At 44.7% G+C, this 23,036-nt stretch overlaps 1 protein-coding gene across 1 annotated transcript in view; it reads right to left on the bottom strand.

The window, feature by feature from the left end:
• ryr2a (ryanodine receptor 2a (cardiac)) overlaps window positions 1-23,036 on the bottom strand; it is a 392,644-nt gene that overhangs the window by 198,110 nt on the left and 171,498 nt on the right. The window contains exons 43-47 of the mRNA XM_041973182.1: window positions 18,824-18,951; window positions 18,381-18,526; window positions 14,391-14,505; window positions 14,083-14,215; window positions 3,248-3,351 (exon numbers count right to left, since the gene is read on the bottom strand). Coding sequence (XP_041829116.1) covers window positions 3,248-3,351; window positions 14,083-14,215; window positions 14,391-14,505; window positions 18,381-18,526; window positions 18,824-18,951 — 626 coding nt within the window. The remainder of the gene's footprint in view (window positions 1-3,247; window positions 3,352-14,082; window positions 14,216-14,390; window positions 14,506-18,380; window positions 18,527-18,823; window positions 18,952-23,036) is intronic.

Here is a 23,036-nt window from a genome sequence, read left to right on the forward strand (position 1 = left end):
CATATCATACAGCATGATAGAAATAAATTACTCTGCATCAGGTCGGTGATGGAAAAAACTTTTTATCGCCACCACCAGCAGCTTACAACGGGGAATCTCTATGGTGGCGCCTACCTTTTGTTGTACATGAGCGGCGGAGGCAGTGGAGGAAAAGAGGGTCACAAGCTGGAGTCCTGGTCCAGCTGAGGAAACGGGGGAATCGGCCTCCCCTACTGAGTATTCTTCTGGCAAATGTTCAGTCATTGGACAACAAGCTGGATGAACTTTGGAGAAGGATGGCGTTTCAACGGGGGATTAACACCTGCAATGTTTTTGCTTTAACAGAAACTTGATTCGACCCCTCAATCCCGGACTACGCCATTGTTCCCGAGGGACTCTCCCTTTATCGGCTGGACCAGCCTATACATTCAGGAAAGAGGAAGCGAGGTGGTGTCTGTTTCATGGTGAACAACAAGTGGTGCTCAGATGTGGGAATTATTTCTACGGGCTGTACTCTGGACCTGGAGCATCTCATGATCGGCCCTTATTATCTTCAGCATGAGTTCACATTGGTTGTCATGACAGCAGTGTATGTTCCACCACATGCTGAAATCAACGAGGCCATGGAAGAACTGTTTGAAGTTATCGACAGGGCAGAGACTACATGGCCGGAGGCTGCGTTTATTGTAGCAGCACCAACCTGAGGAAAGTCCTGTCGAGATACCACCAACATATCAGCTGTTCTACATGTGGCAAGAACACACTCCATCATGTTTACACCCCTTACGCAAATACGTATAAGGCCCTCCCTCGGTCTCCTTTTGGGAAATCTGATCATGTCTCAGTCTGGCTGCTGCCTTCCTATAGACAGAAACTGAAGTGTCACAGACCAATGACGCGGACCAATCAGGTCCGTCCAGTCAGACTCGGCTCTGCGCGACTGCTTCACCACGATGGAGTGGGTGTGTTTAAGGATACTGACATGAACACATACACGGATGCAGTCATTGGTTACATTGGGAAATGCACTGATGACATCGTACCGAGGATTACTGTGCGGACATTTCCAAATCAGAAGCCCTGGGTTAAAGGTGAAGTCCATGCTAAACTTAAAGCACGGACAGACGCCTAAAACTTAGGTGACTTGGAGGAGTACAGGAAGTCCAGGTACGCGCTATATGTATATATGTATATATGTATATATGAGAGCTATATGTAGAGCAAAGAGACAGTACAGGGACAAAGTAGAGTTTTATTACAAGGGCTCCAACACCAGGAGCATGTGGGCCGGATTAAAAACTCTTACTGACTACAAAAAGAAGACCAGCAGTACTGAGGTTATCTCTGTATTTCTGCCTGAAGATCTGAACACCTTTTGTGCTGCTGTGAGAGCACCTCTACAGATACAGGGGTACAAAAGGCTCAGGAGGACCACTGCCCACCTGTGATAACCAGGGCAGATGTGTGCAGAACTTTAAAAAGGACAAAAACACATAAAGCAACTGGACCTGACGGCATGTGTGCAGACCAGCTGGCAGATGTCTTTTCAGACATTTTCAATATGTCACTGCTCCAGTCTGTAGTCCACACATGCTTCAGGAAGACCATCACTGTCCCTGTCCCTAAGAGAACCAAAATCCTTTACTGAATGACTGCTGCCCAGTAGCACTCACTTCCACCATCATGAAGTGCTTTGAGCGCTTAGTCAAATCATTCATCATTTCCTCCTTCCCGGACTCATTAGACCCACTTCAGTTTGCCTACAGGTCAACTGAAGAAACCATCGCCTTCCCCCTCCACACTGCCCTTTCCAATCTGGACCAGATGGACACACATATAAGAATGCTGTTTATTGACTACAGCTCAGCATTTAATACCATTGTGCCCTCCAAACTTGTCACCAAGTTCAGAGACCTCAGGCTCAACAGCGCCCTCTGTGACTGGATCCTGAACTTCTTGACAGGCAGACCACAGGCTGTGCGGATGAGTGGCACCACCTCCTCCACCCTGACTCTGAACACCGGCGCCCCCCAGGGCTGTGTGCTCAGTCCCCTGCTGTACTCCTTGTTCACGCATGATTGCGTAGCCACCCACAGCTCCAATACCATCGTTAAATTTGCTGACGATACGACCGTCATTGGCCTGATCATTAATGACGAGATGGCCTACAGAGTGGAGGTCAGAGGCCTGACATCTTGCTGCCAGGACAACAATCTCCATCTTAACGTCAACAAAACTGAGGAACTGATTGTGGACTTCAGGAGGAGGAAGAGGGAGGAACACGCCTCCCCTTTCCATCAATGGGGCTACGGTGGAAAGAGTCCACAGCTTCAGGTTCTTGGGGTTCACATCAGTGAGGACCTCACCTGGACTCATCACACTGACTTTATTACAAAGTCAGCCAAGCAGAGGCTCTTCTTCCTCCGTAGGCTACGGAAGCTCAACTCAAGGATACTCTACAACTTTTATAGATGCACCATAGAGAGTATCCTGACTGGGTGCATCACCGCCTGGTACAGCAGCTGCACCTCCCTCCACCACAAGGCTCTACAGAGGGTGGTGAATACTGCTCAGCACATCAACGGGACAGTCCTGCCATCCATGGAGGACCTCTACACCCAGCGGTGTAGGATGAAGGCCACCAAAGTCATTAAGGCCCCCGCCCCCCCCTGTCAGAAACTATTTTATCTGCTACTGTCTGGGCGACGGCTTCGTAGCATTCAAGCCCGTCCCACCAGCTCAGGGACAGCATCATACCGCAGAACATAAGACTTCTAAATGCTGTCAGCAGCAACGCCACCTTTAAATGATAACGTCTTCTTATTGCTTATTTTATATTTTACTGTATAACTTATTTGTAGTATTCTTGCTTTTTGTGCTTGACTATTTTTTATTGTGGCTTATATTCTTTTTAGCTTTTTTGTACAGAATCCCAGACAAAGTTCACAGACAAAGAACCTTCCTGAGTTCACCTCTGACATCTCCCCTGAGGCTAACCTAAACATATGGAGCGTTTCCTTTGGTTATTTTTTAACTGACTTTACAGTTCATGTGGTACTGTCTACTCTAAACATCGTCGTGTTGGCTGGGTCCATGTGATACTTACAGAAACAGACCCTTTTGCCTAAATTTGCTTAATACATCTAAATGTGATTATATGGCTACATGATGCTAATAATTAGACACTACAAAGTGCTGATGTAAAGAAATGCATCATCTGCAAGTCCATACTAATGAAGGAGTACATGTGAGTGTTGTTTAAGCTCACCTTCTCCAGATCTGGCTCTCTTAAAGCAAGAGCCAACTCATTGTTATCCATGACTGATGCTGCGGCCACATCCAGAGGAGTGGATCCTCGCATTGATGGAGACGCTGAGAAAATAAGAGGGAGAAAACGATGAACAAAAAGGAAAATCTACAGTAAATCGAAGAAAAATGATTGAAGATTTGTTGGTGATAACCAGTGTCGATCTGTGTCCAGCTACAACACTGTTTGCTTTAAATCTGTAAAGTAAAATGATACTGAAAAAAATCATTCTGAGTACTTTGGTGGAGGAACTGGAAATCTTTTCCAGACATTTTTAAGACATGTCACCGCCCATCTGATAGACATCTCCAGGTCTGTGTGATGAGAGGACTTAATGGTGGTCCAGACATCAAACTTGATCTGTCACTAATACTCCATTAAGTTAGCAACAGAGGTAGTAACGGGCTGAGTGGAGGAACAAGTTGGCGCTGCCTTACACTCAATATTAAGTCATAAAGATGTTGCAGTTGTAAATGAAGGTTTGCATCTGTCAATCAGCTGGTCACACTGTAAAAACAATCTGCCTGAAAAATTCAAGAAGATTCGTATTTGTGGGAAAAAAGTAAAGTTCTTTTGCGAAAACCCTGTTCACAGAAACACAAAAACTGTGCACACGCAAGCTGATTTACAGATGCAGACTGAAATTATGCGCAAACATTCATTTACAACTGCAACATCATTATGGTTAATACTGAGCCCATATTACACACCAGCTGATACCTATTAAACAGGTATGCCCAAATCCCGTCCTGGAGAGCTACCATCCTTTACTTTTTAGATACACATGTGGACAAAATTATTGGTATACTTTGGTTAATAAAAGAAAAACTCACAATGTTCACAGAAATAACTTGAATCTGACAAAAGTAATAATAAATAAAAATTCTATGAAATTTAACCAATGAAAGTCAGACGTTGCTTTTCAACCATGTTTCAACAGAATTACTTAAAAAAATAAACTCATGAAACAGGCCTGGATAAAAATGATGGTCCCCCTAGAAAAGACTGAAAATAATGTGACCAAAGGGACGTGTTAATCCAAGGTGTGTCCACTAATTAGCATCACAGGTGTCTACAGCCTTGTAACCAGTCAGTGGGCCTATATATAGGCTACAGGTAGTCATTGTGCTGTTTGGTGGCATGGTGTGTACCACACTCAACATGGACCAGAGGAAGCAAAGGAAAAAGTTGTCTCAGGAGATTAGAAAGACAATTATAGCATGTTAAAGGTAAAGGCTATAAGACCATCTCCAAGCAGCTTGGTGTTCCTGTGGCTACAGTTGCACAAATTATTCAGAAATGTAAGATCCATGGGACTGTAGCCATCCTCCCTGGACGTGGCCGCAGGAGGAAAACTGATGACAAACCAAAGAGATGGATAATACGAACGGTAACAAAAGAGCCCAGAAAAACTTCTAAAGAGATTAAAGGTGAGCTTCAAGCTGAAGGAACATCAGTGTCAGATCGCAGCATCCGTCCTTGTTTGAGCCAAAGTGGACTTAATGGGAGACGACCAAGGAGGAACCATTGTTAAAAACAAACCATAAAAAAGCCAAAACTACATATTGACAAACCACAAAGCTTCTGGGAGAATGTCCTATGGACAGATGAGACAAAAATGGAACTTTTTACCATCAGCTCTGTGTTTCCAGATGGAGAAATGAAGCATATGAAGAAAAGAACACCGTCCCTACTGTGAAACATGGAGGAGGTTCTGTTATGTTCTGGGCTGCTTTGCTGCATCTGGTACAGGGTGTCTTGAATCTGTGCAGGTACAATGAAATCTCAAGACTATCAAGGATTCTAGAGAGAAATGTGCTGCCAGTGTCAGAAAGCTTGGTCTCAGTCGCAGGTTATGGGTCTTACAACAAAGACCCAAAACACAGCTAAAAACACCAAGAATGGCTAAGAGGAAAACACTGGACTATCCTAAGGTGGTCTTCTTTAAGCTGTGACCTAAATCCTATTGAGCATCTTTGGAAGGAGCTGAAACATGGCGTCTGGAAAAGGCTCCTTCAAACCTGAGACAACTGGAGCAGTTTGCTTATGAGGAGTGGATCAAAATACCTGCTGAGAGGTGCAGAAGTCTCACTGACAGTTACAGGAATCGTTGGATTGCAGTGGTTTCCTCAAAAGGTTGTTCAACTAAATATTAAGTTAGCGGTACCATCATTTTTGTCCAGGCCTGTTTCATGAGTTTATTTTTTTAAATAATTCTGTTGAAACATGGCTGAAAAGCAACGTATGACTTTCATTAATTAAATTTCCTAGAATTTTTATTTATTAATACTTTTGTCAGATTCAAGTTATTTCTGTGACCATTGTGAGTTTTTCTTTTATTAACCAAAGGGTACCAACAAGTTTGTCCAAGTGTGTACATCCCCTCTCCAACACACCTGAATCAAACATCCTCTACAGAGGCCTGGTAAGGAGCAGGTTGTTTGAATCAGGTGTGTTGGTAGCTCTCCAGGACTGGGCCTGGGCACCCTGCTATAAAAGATGACTTTCTGTCATGATCTGTGGGTTTCGGTTGGGGTTGCTGTTCAAGTTGCTATTCTTGTTTCCTGTTTTATTTTGTAGGTTTATTTCCTTTTGTATTGTATTCAGGTTACTTCCTGTTCTTCATTTGCTAATTTGCTTCACCGTTCAGTTTGTTCTCCTCAGTGTATGTTTATCTCCATGCTTTCTTTGGTTGATATCCAGTTCATTGTATGTTAGTTGCCAGTTAGTCCTATCATGTCCGTGTCTTCTTTTGTCAGTTAGTCTGTCTTCTTTAGTCTTTAGTTGTGTTTTTGTTTATTATATCTTCTTACTTCCTCTGGTGTTGTCAGTCATCTGCTTGGGTCTTACCCCCTTATCTCCAGCTGCTGCGTTCCATGACAACAACCCTTCCAAAAAAGCCATACTGATTCAGTCTTTTTTCTAACTGGACTGTCATGAGCTTTAACGTTTAACCTGCTAACTGAGGCCTGGATATTCTGTGATGTAGCTTCTGGGTTTTTCCACAGTCTGACTTTGGGCTGAACTTGCTGAGGACATCCTCTTGAGAAGATTGGCAGCTGTCTTTAACGTTTTCTACTTGTGAATAATCTTTGTGTCTGTAGAATGATGGACTCCAGATAGATAGGAAGTGACCTGATAAGCTTCCCAGACTGATTGTTAGTAAGAGTTGCTGAGGTCTTTCCTCCTTGGCATAGTGTTAACATGATGTTCCAGACTAGCAAGGTGCCAAAGCTGTGACTTTTATAGATGCGATACACCTGCTGCTGATCAGTTTATTAAATCAGTCTTATCAGCAGGTTCTGGTTGCTACTGACCCTCTAAATCAGTGTTTCCTCAGGACACACTACCCTGCATGTTTTAGATGTGTTTCTACTCCAACACATCTGATTTAGATTAATTAACTTCCTCATCAAGCCTGTTAACAAGCTAATTATTTCATTCAGGTGTGTTAAGGTAGGGTTACCTCTAAAACCTGCATCCTGAAGACCAGGAGCCTCATTTATCAAACTGTACATAGCAAAGCAAACTACATACTACATACATACATAGTCTGAGGTGCAAAAAATGAAATGCTGCACTTCTACTTTCCGATTTTTCAATGCGTGCGCACGCACGTCCTACACCTGTTTGTGTTTATAAATCAGAATCAACTCTAAAGCGTGTGCACGTGAGGAACGCCTTGCCCCGCCCACACGGTGGCTATAAATGGTCAGGTGGACGCCTGTAATACATATTCATCACATCATTTCCATGATGGCTTGGGAGGGAAAAAGAGGGAAGAAGTGGAATTTTTCAGGGTGTGAGACAGAGATCCTAAAGGACCACTTTAGAAAAGGTAAAAATGTGTAACTGGTGGACACGGTATGGGCATTACTGGTGTCAGAAAGACAGAATAGTGGCAGCAGGTGGAGATGCTGTCATCACAGTGTCAGAAGGGAAGAAACGCCAGAGGCATCGAAACGTCCGGCTGGATATCTCAGTCGGTAGAACATCCGTCTGCATGCAGGAGACCGAAGTTCGAATCTCACAGGGGTTAACAGTAACACCTTCCAATCGGGGCCTTCAGCAAGACGCTGCAGCCCACAGTAGATCGTTATGGAGAAAAGCTGCTAGATGACAGTAATGATGCTGGTAATGTAGTCTTTGGTTTGAATGTCTAAAATAAACATGTACAGATACATCTGAGACTGGTAGCAGTTTATTTAGTGTTAAATAATATTTCTTTCTAGTTGCTGGGTGTTCCAGCTGGGTGGGTGGGCGGGGCTGCAGCTGTGGGTGGAGAGGGTGAGGCCAGAGACTCCACCCTGCACTGCAGCAGCCGTGTCCTCCGAGGAAGTCCAGCAAGTGCAGAGGGAACCATCACAGCTATTAACCAGGTGGACAAAGAGCTGCAGGAAATGGAAACGGTCTTGACGGAAATTGGGACAAAAATTACAAAAGGATTTTGTAAGAATAAATAAATAGGAACATTCTCCCCCCAAGTATGGTTTTTATAAATCCCAAAAGGTGACTATATTTGGCGTACGCCGGTTTTTGTTCCTATGCCAGCTTTAGAAATGAAGCTTTATTCTTCTAACCAATAAGAGAAATAAGGGAATGTACCGCCTTTAAAACATCTCTCTAAAGAGGAATCACATCTTTAAACATTCATTTTATATCAAGATGCGTCAGATTTAATTCTGTAGGATGTAGTTCTGTTGTTTCCTCTTCCATTGTACTGTGGTTTCTGACTGATATTGTGGATGATCTGTTCCAGTTATGTCAATGTTGTTTGTATCTGACCTGCCAGGACTAGAAATTTTAAGTAGCTTTTTGTCTAATTCTGGCATGTTTAAACTGATATATTCATTAATATGCATTGTCCCCTTTAAATCAACAAACTTAAAGTAACAATTAAAACACAACCTGAACTCTCCTGGCCTTTTCTCCCTGTTTCCCTGTCTTAAGGATGGCTTCCTCATGGCCACGTTTCCATGGAGACCATGTGTGATGAGGCTTCGACTAACAGTAGATGGATCAGCTGAAGGTCCAGATGCATCTCTCAGATGCTGGTTCAGCTGGATTAGTTCCTATTTCTGCACAACATGCCAAGATCTGCCACATTTCTCTAAGAATTACCTTGTTGTCAGGACCAGAGGCTTCTGTCAGGACCAGAGGCCTCTATCGGGACCAGAGGCTTCTGTCGGGACCAGAGGCCTCTGTCGGGACCAGAGGCCTCTGTCGGGACCAGAGGCTTTGGAGAAAGATGGCAACTCTGCTGGCAACAACGTTCTGGCTCTGACAATCTTGTCTGTCTGTGTCTGATGTTATGGTAGATGAGGGTTGTTATGCGAAACAAAAAGAGTCTTTTGGAGTTCCCACCGATCTGGGTTTGTTTTTATTGGACTATCGGTCTTCGTGTATGCACGGAGCACTCTCATTGCTCTCCAGTCCACAGCAGTTCTGTTGGATCAGGCGACGTCTAGGCTGCTAGAAGACATCCCGCCGGAGTTGGTGAAACTGCCAGGAAGGAGAGGAAAGCGACCTGGACTTTTCACACAGATCGGCAGCCTCCGAAAAGGTTTACAGAGGAAGCTGGGGAGAAGGGGTGGTATCAGGAGGAGATTGCGGCTAAGGAAATTCCGTCCTGCCCTGCCTGCAATGATCTGGCCAACCTGCGCTCCATTCAGAATAAAATGGATGAGTTAAGGACACACATAAGACACTCTTTCGAATTCAGAGAAGCCTCACTGTTGTGCTTTGTGGAAACGTGGCTCCATGCTGCTGCACCTGACTCTTTGTATGACATCGATGGTTTCTCATTTATCTAAGCCAGTGGTTCCCAAACTTTTTTTGCTGGGCCCCCCTTTGGTTTATAAGAAAATTTTCATGCCCCCCCGGCATACTCACACACACACACACACATACACCCTCCAGACACTCGCATATTTAATTTTCAAACTCCATTGTAGTTTATTTCACACATCAACCTTTTTTGGACAAAAACAAGAGTGCAGTAAATGACAGGTTGCAATAATAAACTAAAATACAACCTCTTTTAACAACAAAACAACAAACCACCTTTAAGTGTAATCGTTTAAAGTCTAAAAGATTTTTTTTCTTATCTGTAACAGTATTGTTTGCTGTCAGTGTAATTTCAAGCACCATAACAGTGTAGTTATGTTCAGTAACTGGTTTCTGTTATTTTTTTAATATTCAACTTTCTTATCAATACATTTGTCAAAAATGCCTCTCTTTGCTAAATGGGTATCAAGATATGAAACTTCCTTGAAAAATAAAAAATAAAAATAAAGATTTGTTGTGCAAAAATGACAACTTCAATCCTCCTATTATCTCAGTGACTGGTGTGAGCCTGCTTGTTGCTGCAGATCTTCTCAAATCTGGGTTGCAGTTGTGAAAAGAGTTCATTTTCAATGTCCAGCTTTGATCTGTATTTTGTCTTGATTGAGGCCACAGCAGAAAAGCCTATCTCACATAGGTAGGATGTGGCAAAAGGCAGAAGTATGGCCAGGGCTCTCCTACCCACCAGTGGGTAATCTTTCTCCACTCCAATCCAAAATGCAGACAGTGTCTTCGACCTAAACTGCAGCCTCATTGTTGAATCAGAGGTGACATCAATGAACTGTTCCTCCTCTGATGTGCTGAAGTCGGTAGGTGGTGGTGCACTGAAGGGGTCACGGATCCAGTCATATTCTTTGGAATCCTGCACCAAAAAATATTTCTGGAAATGTTTCTGAAGGGCAGAGATGTGTGTTTGCATGCATAAAATCACTGTATTCTGCAGCTTGTTGTCTTCAATGAACAACTTCAGGTTCTTAAATGAGTCCACGTTTCCATCTTTTGCTCGCTGCTGCCACATCTCAAGTTTTCTGATGAATGATGTAACTTTATCTGCCAGATGTGGAAGGTGTGTGTTTGTGCCCTGCATCTGCAAATTTAGTTCATTTAGTTTCAGAAACATGTCACTGAGGTATGCAAGTTTCATGAGGAACTTTTTACAGTAAAACTTGCGGGCAAGATCACTTCCCTCTTCATTCAAAAAGATGCGGATCTCATCTCGCAGTTCAAAGACCCTGGAGAGCACCTTCCCACGTGACAGCCATCGGGACTCGCTGTGAAACAGAACAGCGGTGTGGTCAGAGCCCATTTCCTCGCACAGTGCTGAAAAAATCCGAGCTTTGACAGGTCGTGTTTTTATGTAGTTGACTGTGGCAATGACATCAGTCATTACATCATTCAGCTCGGGACTCAGCTGTTTAGATGCCAGTGCTTCGCGGTGTATCACGCAGTGCGTCCACTGCACATTGGGGGAGACGCGCTTGATAAGCGCTTGCAGCCCTCCTCGTTTCCCAGCCATTGCTTGCGCCCCGTCTGTGCAGATCCCCACACAGTCCTCCCATTTCAGACTGGCATCTTTCAAATAAGAGTCAATGATTTTAAACATGTCTTCTGCAGTGACTCTGCCAGGAATTTGTTTACAGAAAAGCAATTCCTCCCTCATCTCATCTCCATCTATGAATCTAACATAAGTTATCAGTAAGCAATCCTTGTTACTGTCGGTAGCTTCATCCATTTGCAGAGAAAAGCGTCTGTCACGCACTTTATCATTAAGCTGCTGCTCTTTGTCTTTTGACATGTCATAAATGCGCCTGCCAATTGTATTATTGGACAGAGGAATTGCTTGTAGTTTGCTGGGTGCTGTGTCATCAATCATGGTCGAAACCATGTCCATAGCACAAGGAAGTATTAATTCCTCCGCAATAATGTGTGGTTTTTTACACTGTGCCACTCGGTAGGCAACTTTGTAGGAGGCGAGTTGAGCATTTGCGGGCACGGATGCAGCTTTAGTAAAGAGACACTGTTGAGCACGGCAGTTTATGAGTTTTTGTCTAAAAAAGTCAACTGACTTTTCTTTGTGCTCTGGATGTTGTGTCTCCAAGTGATGTCTTAGCTTGTTAGGCTTCAAACTGTCACAAGCTAGCACTTTAAGACAGACAACACACTGCGGTCTCTCCTCATTACCAACCGTTGTGCAGGTCAAGCCAAAGGCAAGATATGCTTCGTCATATTTTCTAGTCTTTGGCTTGGAAGTAGGTTGATTTGGAAACATTTTTGGCGATGCTTCATCTTCTGTTTTTCGTTTACGTGGGAGCCCCGTCAAAAACCTGTCCATTATGCTAGCAGTACCAAAGCATTAAATTTTTCATTTATTCATGCCGCGCCCCCCCTGCAATGGCTCTGTGCCCCCCCTAGGGGGAGCTCCCCCCACTTTGGGAACCACTGATCTAAGCTGACAGGAGTGAGGGATCGGGGAAGAGCCGAGGGGGAGGGGTCTGTGTATACATAAATGACCGCTGGTGCCGCAACTACTCGATTAAACATCTCATATGCAACAGAGACTTTGAGCTGTTGGCCATTGGACTACGGCCATTTTACCTGCCCCGAGAATTCGGTAGCATTTTACTATTTGTTGTCTACGTCCCACCTAGTAGCAATACAGGAATACACCACGCTGCTGCTGCCATATCAGAATGTGTGTGTGATCTACAGCAACAATTTCCTGATGCCTCTGCAATTGTTCTGGGCAATTTCAACACCTGCAACCTGGAAAAATTCCTGCTGGGGTTTCAACAGGTTGTAAAATGCAAAACCAGAAAAGAAAACGCACAGGATAAATGTCCCATAAACATCAGGGAGGCCTATCAGTCCAGATGCAAACCACCAATCGCCTCATCTGATCACAATGTGATCCAACTCATTCCAAGATATAGGACTAAAATGAAATCCAGGAAACCTCAAAAGAAGGTGATAAGGCTGGGGACTCAGGACAATAAAGACACTTTAGCAGCCTGCTTTGACTGCACCAGCTGGGAGGTGCTGAGGGAGGGCACTCTGGACTCAGCATGTACCGTTACTACAGACTGCGTCAGCTTCTGTGTTGAGTCCATCATACCTACAAAAACCATCAAAGTGTATCCAAACAACAAAACTTATATAACAGAAGACATTAAACAAATAATTAACAAGAGGAACTGGGCTTATTAAAACAAAGACATGCTGCAGTGGAAAAAAAATGGACAAAGAGTTGAAGCACAGGATTAAGGAGGAAAAGAATACACACAGGAGACGCCTGGAGGAACAGTTTAACACGAACAACCCCAGGAAAATGTGGGACACCATGATAAATATGGTTGGGATGCCAAGCAAACAGCAGAATTTGATATTAGCTCATGACAAGGTGGCTGTTGCTGAGGAGCTGAATCCTTTTTCACCAGGTTTGAGACTACCGCCATCAAACAGGGCTGCACAGATGTTCTGCGGCAAGTGACAGAATAGAGATCACAGTGAGTCAGGTGGCTGAGACCTTCCAACATCTTAATGGACGCAAGTCCTCCGGCCCTGATAACATCCCCGCCTCTGTTTTGAAGACCTTTAGTGAGGAACTTGCCCCAGCATGGCAGCCCATATCCCATATCACATTGTTCCAGTCCCAAAAAAAACATGTCCAAAAGAGTGTAACGACTATCGTCCTACTGCTCTGACTTCTGTACTGATGAAATCATTTGAAAAAATAATCATGTCTTTGCTGTCTCAGCCAGTTCAGAACAAGCTCGACCCTTATCAGTTTGCTTATGAGGGGGGACGCAGTACTGAAGATGTAGTTGCCACACTCATCCATCTTGTCTCAAAACATTTGGACACAACAAGAAAATCTTATGCCAGAGTCCTGTTTATTGGCTTTTCCTCTGCCTTAAATACAGTCAAGCCACATTTACTTCTTTCCAAAATGCAGCAGTTGGACATTAATCCCCATCTTATTCACTGGTATCACTCCTTCCTCACCAACAGACAGCAGCTGGTAAGGGTCAGTAGCACACGCTCCAGTCTGGTTGCAACCAGTAGTGGAGTCACACAGGGATGTGTGAGCTCACCTTTGCTGTTCACCATCTACACCAGTGACTGTGTTATCAGCAAACCTAACCACCATCTCACAACACAGCTCTGGTGGCTCTGTTGAGTGAGGAAGGGAAACCAGATGCTTTCTTTGACAGTGTGAGCAGTGTAGTGCAATGGTGTGACCAGAATGCCCTCATACTGAATCCCACCAAGACAGAGGAGGTCATCTTTAGGAGAACACCACAATCACCTGCTCCAGTCATGATTCACAACAAACCCATTAAACAATCTGCATCCTTTAAATATTTGGGAGTGCACGTGGACACCGCCCTGTCATGGTCCCATCATGTGGATTACATCTGTAACAAAGTACAGCAAAGGATCTACTTTTTAAGGAGACTCAGGTCTTCTGGATCCACCAGCAAGATCCTCCACACTTTCTGCTGCTCCATAATATTAAGCATTCTGCAGTATGGAGGTCCAGTTTGGCTCTGTGGCCTCTCCGTCAAGCTGAAGTCCAGGATTCAGAAACAGCTGAACATCTGCTCCAAGGTGGTTGGCCAACCTGTAGAGAGCTGTTTTTTTAAGGGCTGGTCTGCACACTCCCTTAGACTGGCAAACAAGATAGTTGCAGATCCCTCTCATCCCCTGCATTTAGAGTATCAGCGTCTCCCATCAGGCAGACGCTTCAGGGTGCCTTTTTGCAGAAGGAATAAATATAAACACTAATTTATCCCACACTCCATCACGCTGCTCAATCGATAATATACTTGTATGGGTTTTTCCTGAAGTTTCAATGTTTTTTTTTTTGTTTTTTTTGTGTGTGTGGGTTTGGGGGGGGGGGGGGGGGGCAGTTTGTGGGTTTCAGACCTTCAGAGTGAAGCTGAGATACTGACCGAGGCCGACGCTGCTGTTCTCCAGCAGGTAGCTTAGATGGTCAAACATGGCCTTCTGGTTCTGCCGGCTGATCCGACAGAAGTAGCACAGGAATCTGCAACAGTTGGCTACCATTTTAGGAAAGGTGATTTCCTGCAAACACACAGATGCAACACATATGGTCACAAGACAAACATCAGCATATTTATTTTCCATAAACCTTATTATCGCTTTATCTATTCTCAGCTACTTTCGTCTGGCACCTAAAGGCCTCAGTTACCAACCACAGTTTCTGACTCTACCGCCTGCTCAAACCACCAGTACATACCTTGGAATCTCCTCCACTGAGAACGTTGACCATGACCTCCATCACAGTCTCATGCATCCCCAAAGCTCTCATGAGGTTGGGATGTTGGTAGAAGACCTTGTTGTTCATGATGTCCCTGCAAAGGAAAGAGAGAGAGTTAAAAGATGAGTGAATAAAGCTTCCTTCCATATTTGAGTGAATGGAACAAATGAAAAACATTTTATGAATCCTCTAAAGGTAATCATGATGCTGTAGTGGAACTTTTTTTCTTCTTTACAAATAAGCATCCGTATTGTTCTAGATCAGTTTCTTTAAGTCTCTGCTCTGGTTGGATTAGGGTTAGATTAAACTTTCTACCACAGACTGATAGAAGAAGTCACATGTTTGTTCAGACATTGAATGATTCCAGCTTCCTCCAGATGTACAGTCTGCTTTGTTCTTTCTTCTAGATGCTTCTGTTGCATTTCCAGTCCAGACTGTTGTCCAGCTGAAGTCTGAGGTACTGATATTCCTCCACCACCATTCCTGAAGCTGCTCTCAGAGCAGACAAGGAGGTGGACTCATGGTCCAGCATGGAGGGCAGTTCTACCAGGACCCTGTTGTCACCTACGTCCTGCACTGAGTCCAGAGACCAGCCCAGGACAGAGCTGGACTTCCTGATGACTTGGTCCAGCTTCTTCCTCTCCCTCTCTCTGATGCTGCTGCTCCAGCAGACCTCACTGTACAGGATGGCTGATCCACCACAGAGTCTGAGAAGGTCCTCCTCCCTGTATGTGGGACCACAGCCTGTCGTACTACAGGTTTATAACAGGCTGGAGATGTAGAATATGGTGATCAGCTCTCCCTAAAGGAGGGAGTGGGATGCTGAATATGCCTGCTTGGTGTTGGCATAAAATAAGTCCAGTATTTCATTGTCTCTGGTGGGACAGGTGATGTACTGTCTGTATATTGGCAGAACAGATGATGGAGAGTCGTGACTGAAATCTCCAGAGACGAGGAAGATGGTCTGTAGGTGCTGAGTCTGCAGCCTGCTGGTGACCGAGAGCCGGGTGTCAGAGGCTACGTCTGCATTAGCAGAAGGGGGCATGTACACTGCTATCACAATACCATGTGAACTCCGGTGGCAGATAATATGGCCTCATACTAATCGGCAACCGTTTAATGTCTCTGCTGCACAGCTGCTCGCCAGTTTACATCACCTCACATTCACAAACACAGCTAGACCCTCCTTTCGTCTTACCGCTGGTTTCCGTTCTGTCCCCCCACAGTAGACGGAGTTGTCCAGTAAAATCGTAGAATCAGGAATAAGCGGGGTCAGTCAGGTCTCCGTAAACAGAAGGATGCTACTCCCTCTGTACTCCTGCTGGTGTCCCATGAGCGTCACCAGCTTGCCTATCTTGTTGGGAAGAGATTCTATGCTTCCCATGATGATGGAGGGGAGAACAGGTCTGAAAGCCCTTCTTCCTGGTGCATTGTTATATTGGATATTTTAGTTGAAAGAAACGCAGATTTGTGTACAAGTAAGGCTTGTATCCAAACATTTATAGACACATCCATTCATTATCTATACCGCTTTGTCCATTAAGGGTAGCAAGGAAGCTGGACACTAACCCAGCATTTAGCAGGTGAGAGGTAGGTACACCCTGGAGAGGTCACCAGTCCATCACAAACAACCACTCACTCACAGGGAGGCTTTAGAGTGACTTGCATGCATGTCTTTGGGAGGAAGCTGGAGTAGTTTTGTCCCTTAATAATAATAATAATAATATTAGTAATAATAATACATTTTATTTGTGGGCGCAATTCTTGACACTCAAGGTCACCTTACAGGATGAAAAGAAGAATAAAGCAAATCAATAAATACACTCATAAATTAAAGGATGCATAAACAATAATAAAAGCAGTGTGAAATATTACAGTGAGTATGCCAGTTTGAACAGATGTGTTTTGAGTTTGGATTTGAACAGTTGTATAGAATCAGAGGTACGGAGGTCTGGGGGGAGGGAGTTCCAGAGATGAGGAGCAGAGCAGCTGAAAGCTCTGCTCCCCATGGTAACAAGGCAGGCGGGGGGGACGGTGAGGTGGATGGAGGATCTAAGGGAACGGACTGGTATGGAGACATGGAGGAGATCAGAAAGGTCGGGAGGAGCGAGGTGATGGATGGCCTTGTAGGTGAACAGCAGGATTTTGTAGTGGATGCGGTAGGTGACGGGGAGCTGGTGGAGCTGCTGCAGGACAGGGCTGATGTGATGGGTGGAGGCGGTTCTTGTGATGACCCGGGCTGCTGCATTCTGAACCAGTTGAAGTTTATGAAGAGTTTTTTGGGGAAGACCGAACAGAAGGGAGTTACAGTAGTCGAGACGGGAGGTGACAAGACTGTGAACGAGTATGGCGGCGGTGTGAAGGGTGAGGGAGGGGCGGAGGCGGTTGATATTACGAAGGTGAAAATATGCTGACCGGGTTATGTTATTGATATGTGATGTAAAAGACAGAGTGCTGTCAAGGATGACACCCAGACTCTTTACCTGAGGGGACGGGGAAATGGAAGAATCATCAATGGGAATGGAGAAACTGTCAGATTTGGAGAGAGTGGATTTGGTGCCTACTAGTAAAATTTCTGTTTTGCTGCTATTTAGTTTAAGAAAATTTGAGGTGAACCAGGACTTAATCTCTTGAAGACAATCTGTGAGGGAGGATGGTGGGAGGGTAGAGTTCGGCTTCGGAAATGGCAGAGACGGGGGAAGAGTAAAAGCAGAAAGGGAGAGGGAAGGAGGCAGAGAGGGAAATATTGGTGGTGGATTGTAGGAGATCTTTGGAACGAGCTGTTGATGAATATTCTAAATTTTGGAGGTTTGAATAAAATGAAGCTGTTACAGAATACAGAGGAGGCTATGTGTGGAGGAAGGGAGTCAGGTGGTTGGGTGATAGTTTTCAGGACAGAGAATAGGGCCTTGGTGTTGCCTTCACTGGAACTGATTAAACTGGCATAGGAGGTGGATTTGGCGTGCTTGCAGCAGTCCTTGTAGTGGGTCATACGGTTTTGATACATTTGTTGATGAACAGTTAAACCAGATTTCCTGAAGAGGCATTCCAGCTGGCTTCCTTTGGCTTTGAGTTGTCTGGTAAACCAGGGTGAAGAGCGAGTGAAGGTAACAGATCTGATTTTCAGGAGAGCTAGGTTGTTGAGGAGATTCTGGAGATTATTGTTGTAATATGGAACAAGTTCGTTAGGGCTGAAGAAACTGTCAGGGTGGGGTAGAGAGTTAATACCGGTTGAGAGACTGTCCAGGTTAATGTCCTTAATGTTGTGAAAAGATCACGAGAGGGCTTGTTTTTTGAGAGAACCAGATTAACATCAAAAGAAATTAACATGCGACTTCAGAAGAGTCGGAGCTGTTTGCTGCTAATGACCTCCCTTCCTACTAAAACCCAAACACGACCAGGTCAGCGCTGAACATCCTGCTGAATGAAGCAGTTTGTCTCTGTGGGAGTCATCATCAGGAGAAGGTAAACTATGGACAGCTTCTGCTGTAGAGTGTCATTAAGTGTCATACATCCACCTCACATTTCCTCGTCCAGCAGCGTTCTTGGCGACGCCACCTGCAGATTCAGTATCAGAACAGGTTCATCCACCCAGAGAACTTCTTTCTGCTCATCGGCTTCCTCTCTGAAGAACCTGATCCAACATGCTCTCCTGCATCCAGACTGGACATGCTGGGAGTCTGAGCAGCTTTGTAGTCGACCTACACAACTTTTTTCACAGTCTGTTAACTCGTTCAGTCCTTCCTCTCTAAATAAAGTTTAATTATTCACAACCTGAGATCTGAGCTGCTTCTCTAAAGGCTGATATTCATGCTGTATGCATTATTTCTAGGCTGCTGCAAGCAACAGTGCCTACAATATTCCTTTGGTCTGATCAGTGAAGGCAGCAAAGAGTGAAATGAGAAATAAAGTGAAAGAAGGAAAAGACCCTCTTTTACTGATAAGATTGATAGAAGAATGTGTTCTCACCCGAGGCCGCAGATCATCAGTTTCTCCTCTTCTCTTCCCATACGGACACTCAGCAGAGACCTGATCTGACCCAGAGCAGCCAGCAGGTTGATGGTGTCCTCGATGGATATGGAGTTTATGGTGTAGGTCTTAGGAAGGGCCTGCACCTGTTAGCAGAGGTTTTCTATGAGGAGCCGTCCAGGATGCAGATTATTACCTCATCCTGTCAGATCATTTTCAGGTTACTGCTATACAGGACTGTTATCTGAGATGCAAGTCTTTTCCTTTCTGACAGAGTTGGCTCATTACTGATAACTTCTTTATCATTTGGGTCGTTAATCAAAGGTTCCATGTGCCTTCATATTATCAAAGCTGGAGCTAGATTGTTAGTTCAAATGTTAGAATAATAATAACAATTTAATTGAAAAACACCTTCACAACAGTGAGCAGACACATAAACATACCTGTCCTCCAATGCCGTCAAACTGACGGTGTAGCAGGACAAACATGGCTCTAACCAGCTCTGGATCCTCTATAACCGACTCCTGAGCCCAGCGGACCATTGTGTCTGAAATGAGCTGCTGCAACGTACCTACAGAAGAGTAGATCGGACATCCAGAAGTAGTCAGCATACAAATCCTATTCTCGGTTTTATAGAAAGAAATAAAATAACCCTATAACAATATTATTATTTCTTTTGGAATTAATGAAAAAATTTTTATTTTATTTAATAATTCTATCTTTTTACCAGAACAGTAACTGGTAATCTAATGTAATTAATGTTTAACATATCACTGACATTCCTCATTCGTAGGATGACTTCACTCTTTCCTAAGATTATTTTACTTAATCTTAGAACAAATTCACTCATTCCGAGTACTACTTCAGTCATTCCTAAGGCTACTTTTCTCATTCCTGGGACTACTTTACTCATCCCTATAACTAATTTACTATTTCCTAGGATGACCTTAATTATTCCTAGGACTACTATACTCATTCCATGGAGTACTTTACTCATTCCTAGGATTACTTTACTCTTTCCTAGAACTATGTCACTTATTCTTAGGACAATTCCTTCAATCATTCTTAGGACCTTTTTCCTACAATTGTTTTACTCATTCTTATTATCACTTTATTCATTCCAATTCCACTACTTTACTTTTTCCTAAGAATACTTTAATCATTCCTATGAAAATATTACTCATTCCCAAGTTTACTTTGCTCATTTCTAGGATTACTTTACTCCTTCATTACTCATATCATTACTTGGACAACTTGTTCCTAAGAATACTTAAAACATTCCTGTGAATATTTTACTCATTCCCACGTTTACTTTACTTATTCCTAGGATTAATTAATCATTGCTATGATTACTATTATCATTTCTAGCACTACTACACATTCATAGAATCACGTTCCTCATTTCTAAGACCACTTTACTCATTCCTACGATTACTTTACTCATTCCAATGGCTATTTTACTCATTTGTAGGACTACTATATGTTTTCACTCCTAGGACTATTTTAATCACTGTTAGGACTACTTTACTCATTACTAGGATTACCATAATCAATCCTTGGACAACTTTAATCATTCCTACAATTATTTTACTCATTCCTATGATTACTTTACTAATTTCTAGGATTACTTTACTCATTCAAATGTCAAATTCACTCATTCCTAGCAGTAATGTAGTCCAGGGTATACGCAGGTATAAGACGTATGCCCACTTTTTCTTCAGTCAGCATTGCGTATCCCCACTTCTAAACACCAGTGATGTGAACCATTTAGTTATACTAATGGACCTAATTGTCATTTTTCCGCCAGAGATAGTTGGGCCATGACCCACCCTACTCTGCCTCCAATCGGCTAGTACTCACTGTTTCAGCGATTTAATTGATTAACTTTAGCCCAGGAAAACTCTGTGAACTGTTTCCAAGTTTATTTTAAAATTTCACCTTTGGAATACATGATGAACTGAGCAATTCAAACTAAAATAAGCTTTCACAGTTATAAACATCCGTGTGAATGTACATCAACCAGTAGCTCAGCTAATGTTAGCAATGCTATACCAGTGAGTTGGCCAGCAGCTATGTAAACATTAGCCCGACACCCACGTCCGCTACGTCCCCCACCCCCGTAGGGATGTTAGCAGAGACGCTGCCTTTTCGCCAGCAGCTAAAGATGCAGGTACAACTTCTGATAAAGATGTCAAAAATGACAGTCAGAGACATACAGCAGCTACAGTTACACTGTGTGTAAATGACTGTTTAAGGTGAAAAATAAATAAAATAAAATGGATGACAATTTTACACACTAAATTGGTTGTCATTGTTTCATTGCATTTTTGTTGTTTTTCTGTAGACATCAATACTGACTGGCCAGACCTGTGGACTGTTTAACAAAAAGATTTTAAGTCCATGAACACCAGGTTGGGATCCAAAACAAAAATTTGGGTACGTTTAGATATTGCGACGATAAGACGATGTTGTGTGATGAAATTGTGATCACGTATTTAAACAAAGGACTTAAAATATATATATATATATATATATATATATATAAATCCCTGAGATATGTGAACTCCTCCACTTGGGGCAGGACCCTATTGCAGACCTGAAGAGAGCACTCCACCCACTCCACTCCCAGCCGCTTCACACTCGGCTGCGAATCGCTCCAGTGAGAGCTGAAGATCACGGCCCGATGAAGCCAACAGAACCACATCATCCACAAAGAGCAGAGACCCAATCCTGAGGCCACCAAACCAGATCCCCTCAACACCTCTGCTGCACCTAGAAATTCTGTCCATAAAAGAATCGGTGACAGAGGGCAGCCTTGGCAGAGTCCAACCCGCACTGGAAACGATTCTGATTTACTGCAGGCAATGTGGACCAAGCTCTGACACCACTCGTACAGGGACCGGACAGCTCGTACAAGCGGGTCCAGCACTCCATACTCCAGGAGTACCCCCCACAGGAGTTCCCCGGGGGACACCAGTCGAATGCCTTCTCCAAGTCCACAAAGCACATGTAGACTGGTTGGGCAAACTCCCCTGCCCCCTCAAAGACCCTGAAGAGGGTGCAGAGCTGGTCCACTGTTCCACGACCGGGATGAAAACCACACTGCTCCCCCTCAATCTGAGGTTCGACTATCCAACGGACCCTCCTCTCCAGCACCCCTGAATAGACCTTACCGGGGAGGCTGAGGAGTGTGATCCCCCTGTAGTTGGAGCACACCCTCCGGTCCCCCTTTTTGAAGAGGGGGACCACCACCCCAGTCTGCCTGTCTAGGGGAACTGTCCCCGATGTCCATGTGATGCTGCAGAGGAGTGTCAGCCAAGACAGCCCTACACCATCCAGAGCCTTAAGAAACTCTGGGCGGACCTCATCCACCCCCGGGGCCCTGCCACCGAGGAGCTTTTTAACCACCTCAGCAACCTCAGCCCCAGAGATAGGAGAGCCAACACCAGCTTCCCCAGACTCTGCTTCCTCATCAGAAGACTTGTTGGTGGGATTGAAAAGGTCTTCGAAGTATTCCCTCCACCGCCTCACAATGTCCCAAGTCGAGGTCAGCAGCCCCCCATCCCTACTGTACACAGTGTTAATGGAGCACTGCTTTCCCCTCCCGAGCCGGATGGTGGACCAGAATCTCCTCAAAGCCGTCCAGAAGTCATTCTCCATGGCCTCTCCAAACTCTTCCCATGCCCAAGTTTTTGCCTTAGCAACCACCCATCTGCTGCCTCTGGAGTCCCACAGGCCAAAAAGCCCCAATAGGACTCCTTCTTCAGCTTGACGGCATCCCTTACTGCTGGTTTCCATCAACGAGTTGGGAGGTTACCGCCACGACAGGCACCAGCGACCTTACAGCCACAGCTACGGCTGGTCGCCTCGACAATGGAGGCACTGAACACAGCTAATTCAGACTCAATGTCCCCCGCCTCGCCTGGGACATGGTTGAAGCTGTGCCGGAGATGGGAGTTGAAACTCTTTCTGACAGGGGACTCGCCAGACATTCCCAGCAGACCCTTACAACATGCTTGGGTCTGCCAGGCCTGACCGGCATCCTCCCCCACCATTTGAGCCAACTCACCACCAGATGGTAATCATCTGACAGCTCCGCCCCTTTCTTCACATGTGGCTGCAAGTCCGACAACACATTTACAAAGTTCATCATCGAACTGCGGCCTAGAGTGTCCTGGTGCCAAGTGCACATGTGGACACTCTTATGCCTGAACAAGGTGTTCGTTATGGACAGTCCATGATGAGCACAGAAGTCCAACAACAAAACACCACTCAGATTTAGATTAGGGGGGCTGTTCCTCCCAATCACGCCCCTCCAGGTCTCGCTGCCATTGCCCACGTGAGCACTGAAATCCCCCAGCAGAACGAGGGAGTCCCCGGAAGGAGTGCTCTTCAACACCCCCTCCAAGGACTCCAAAAAGGGTGGGTACTCGGAAATGCCATTTGGTGCATAAGCACAAACAACAGTCAGGACCCGTCCCCCCACCCGAAGGCGGAATTGAGGCTACCCTTTCGTCCACTGGGGTAAACCCCAACGTACAGGTGCCAAGTCGGGGGACAATGAGCATGCCCACACCTGCTCAGCACCTCTCACCAGGAGCAACTCCAGAATGGAAGAGGGTCCTGCCCCTCTCAAGGACAGTGGTTCCAGAGCCC

This window comes from Melanotaenia boesemani, chromosome 21, assembly GCF_017639745.1.
Source record: "Melanotaenia boesemani isolate fMelBoe1 chromosome 21, fMelBoe1.pri, whole genome shotgun sequence".
In the NCBI taxonomy this organism is placed as follows: Eukaryota; Metazoa; Chordata; class Actinopteri; order Atheriniformes; family Melanotaeniidae; genus Melanotaenia; species Melanotaenia boesemani.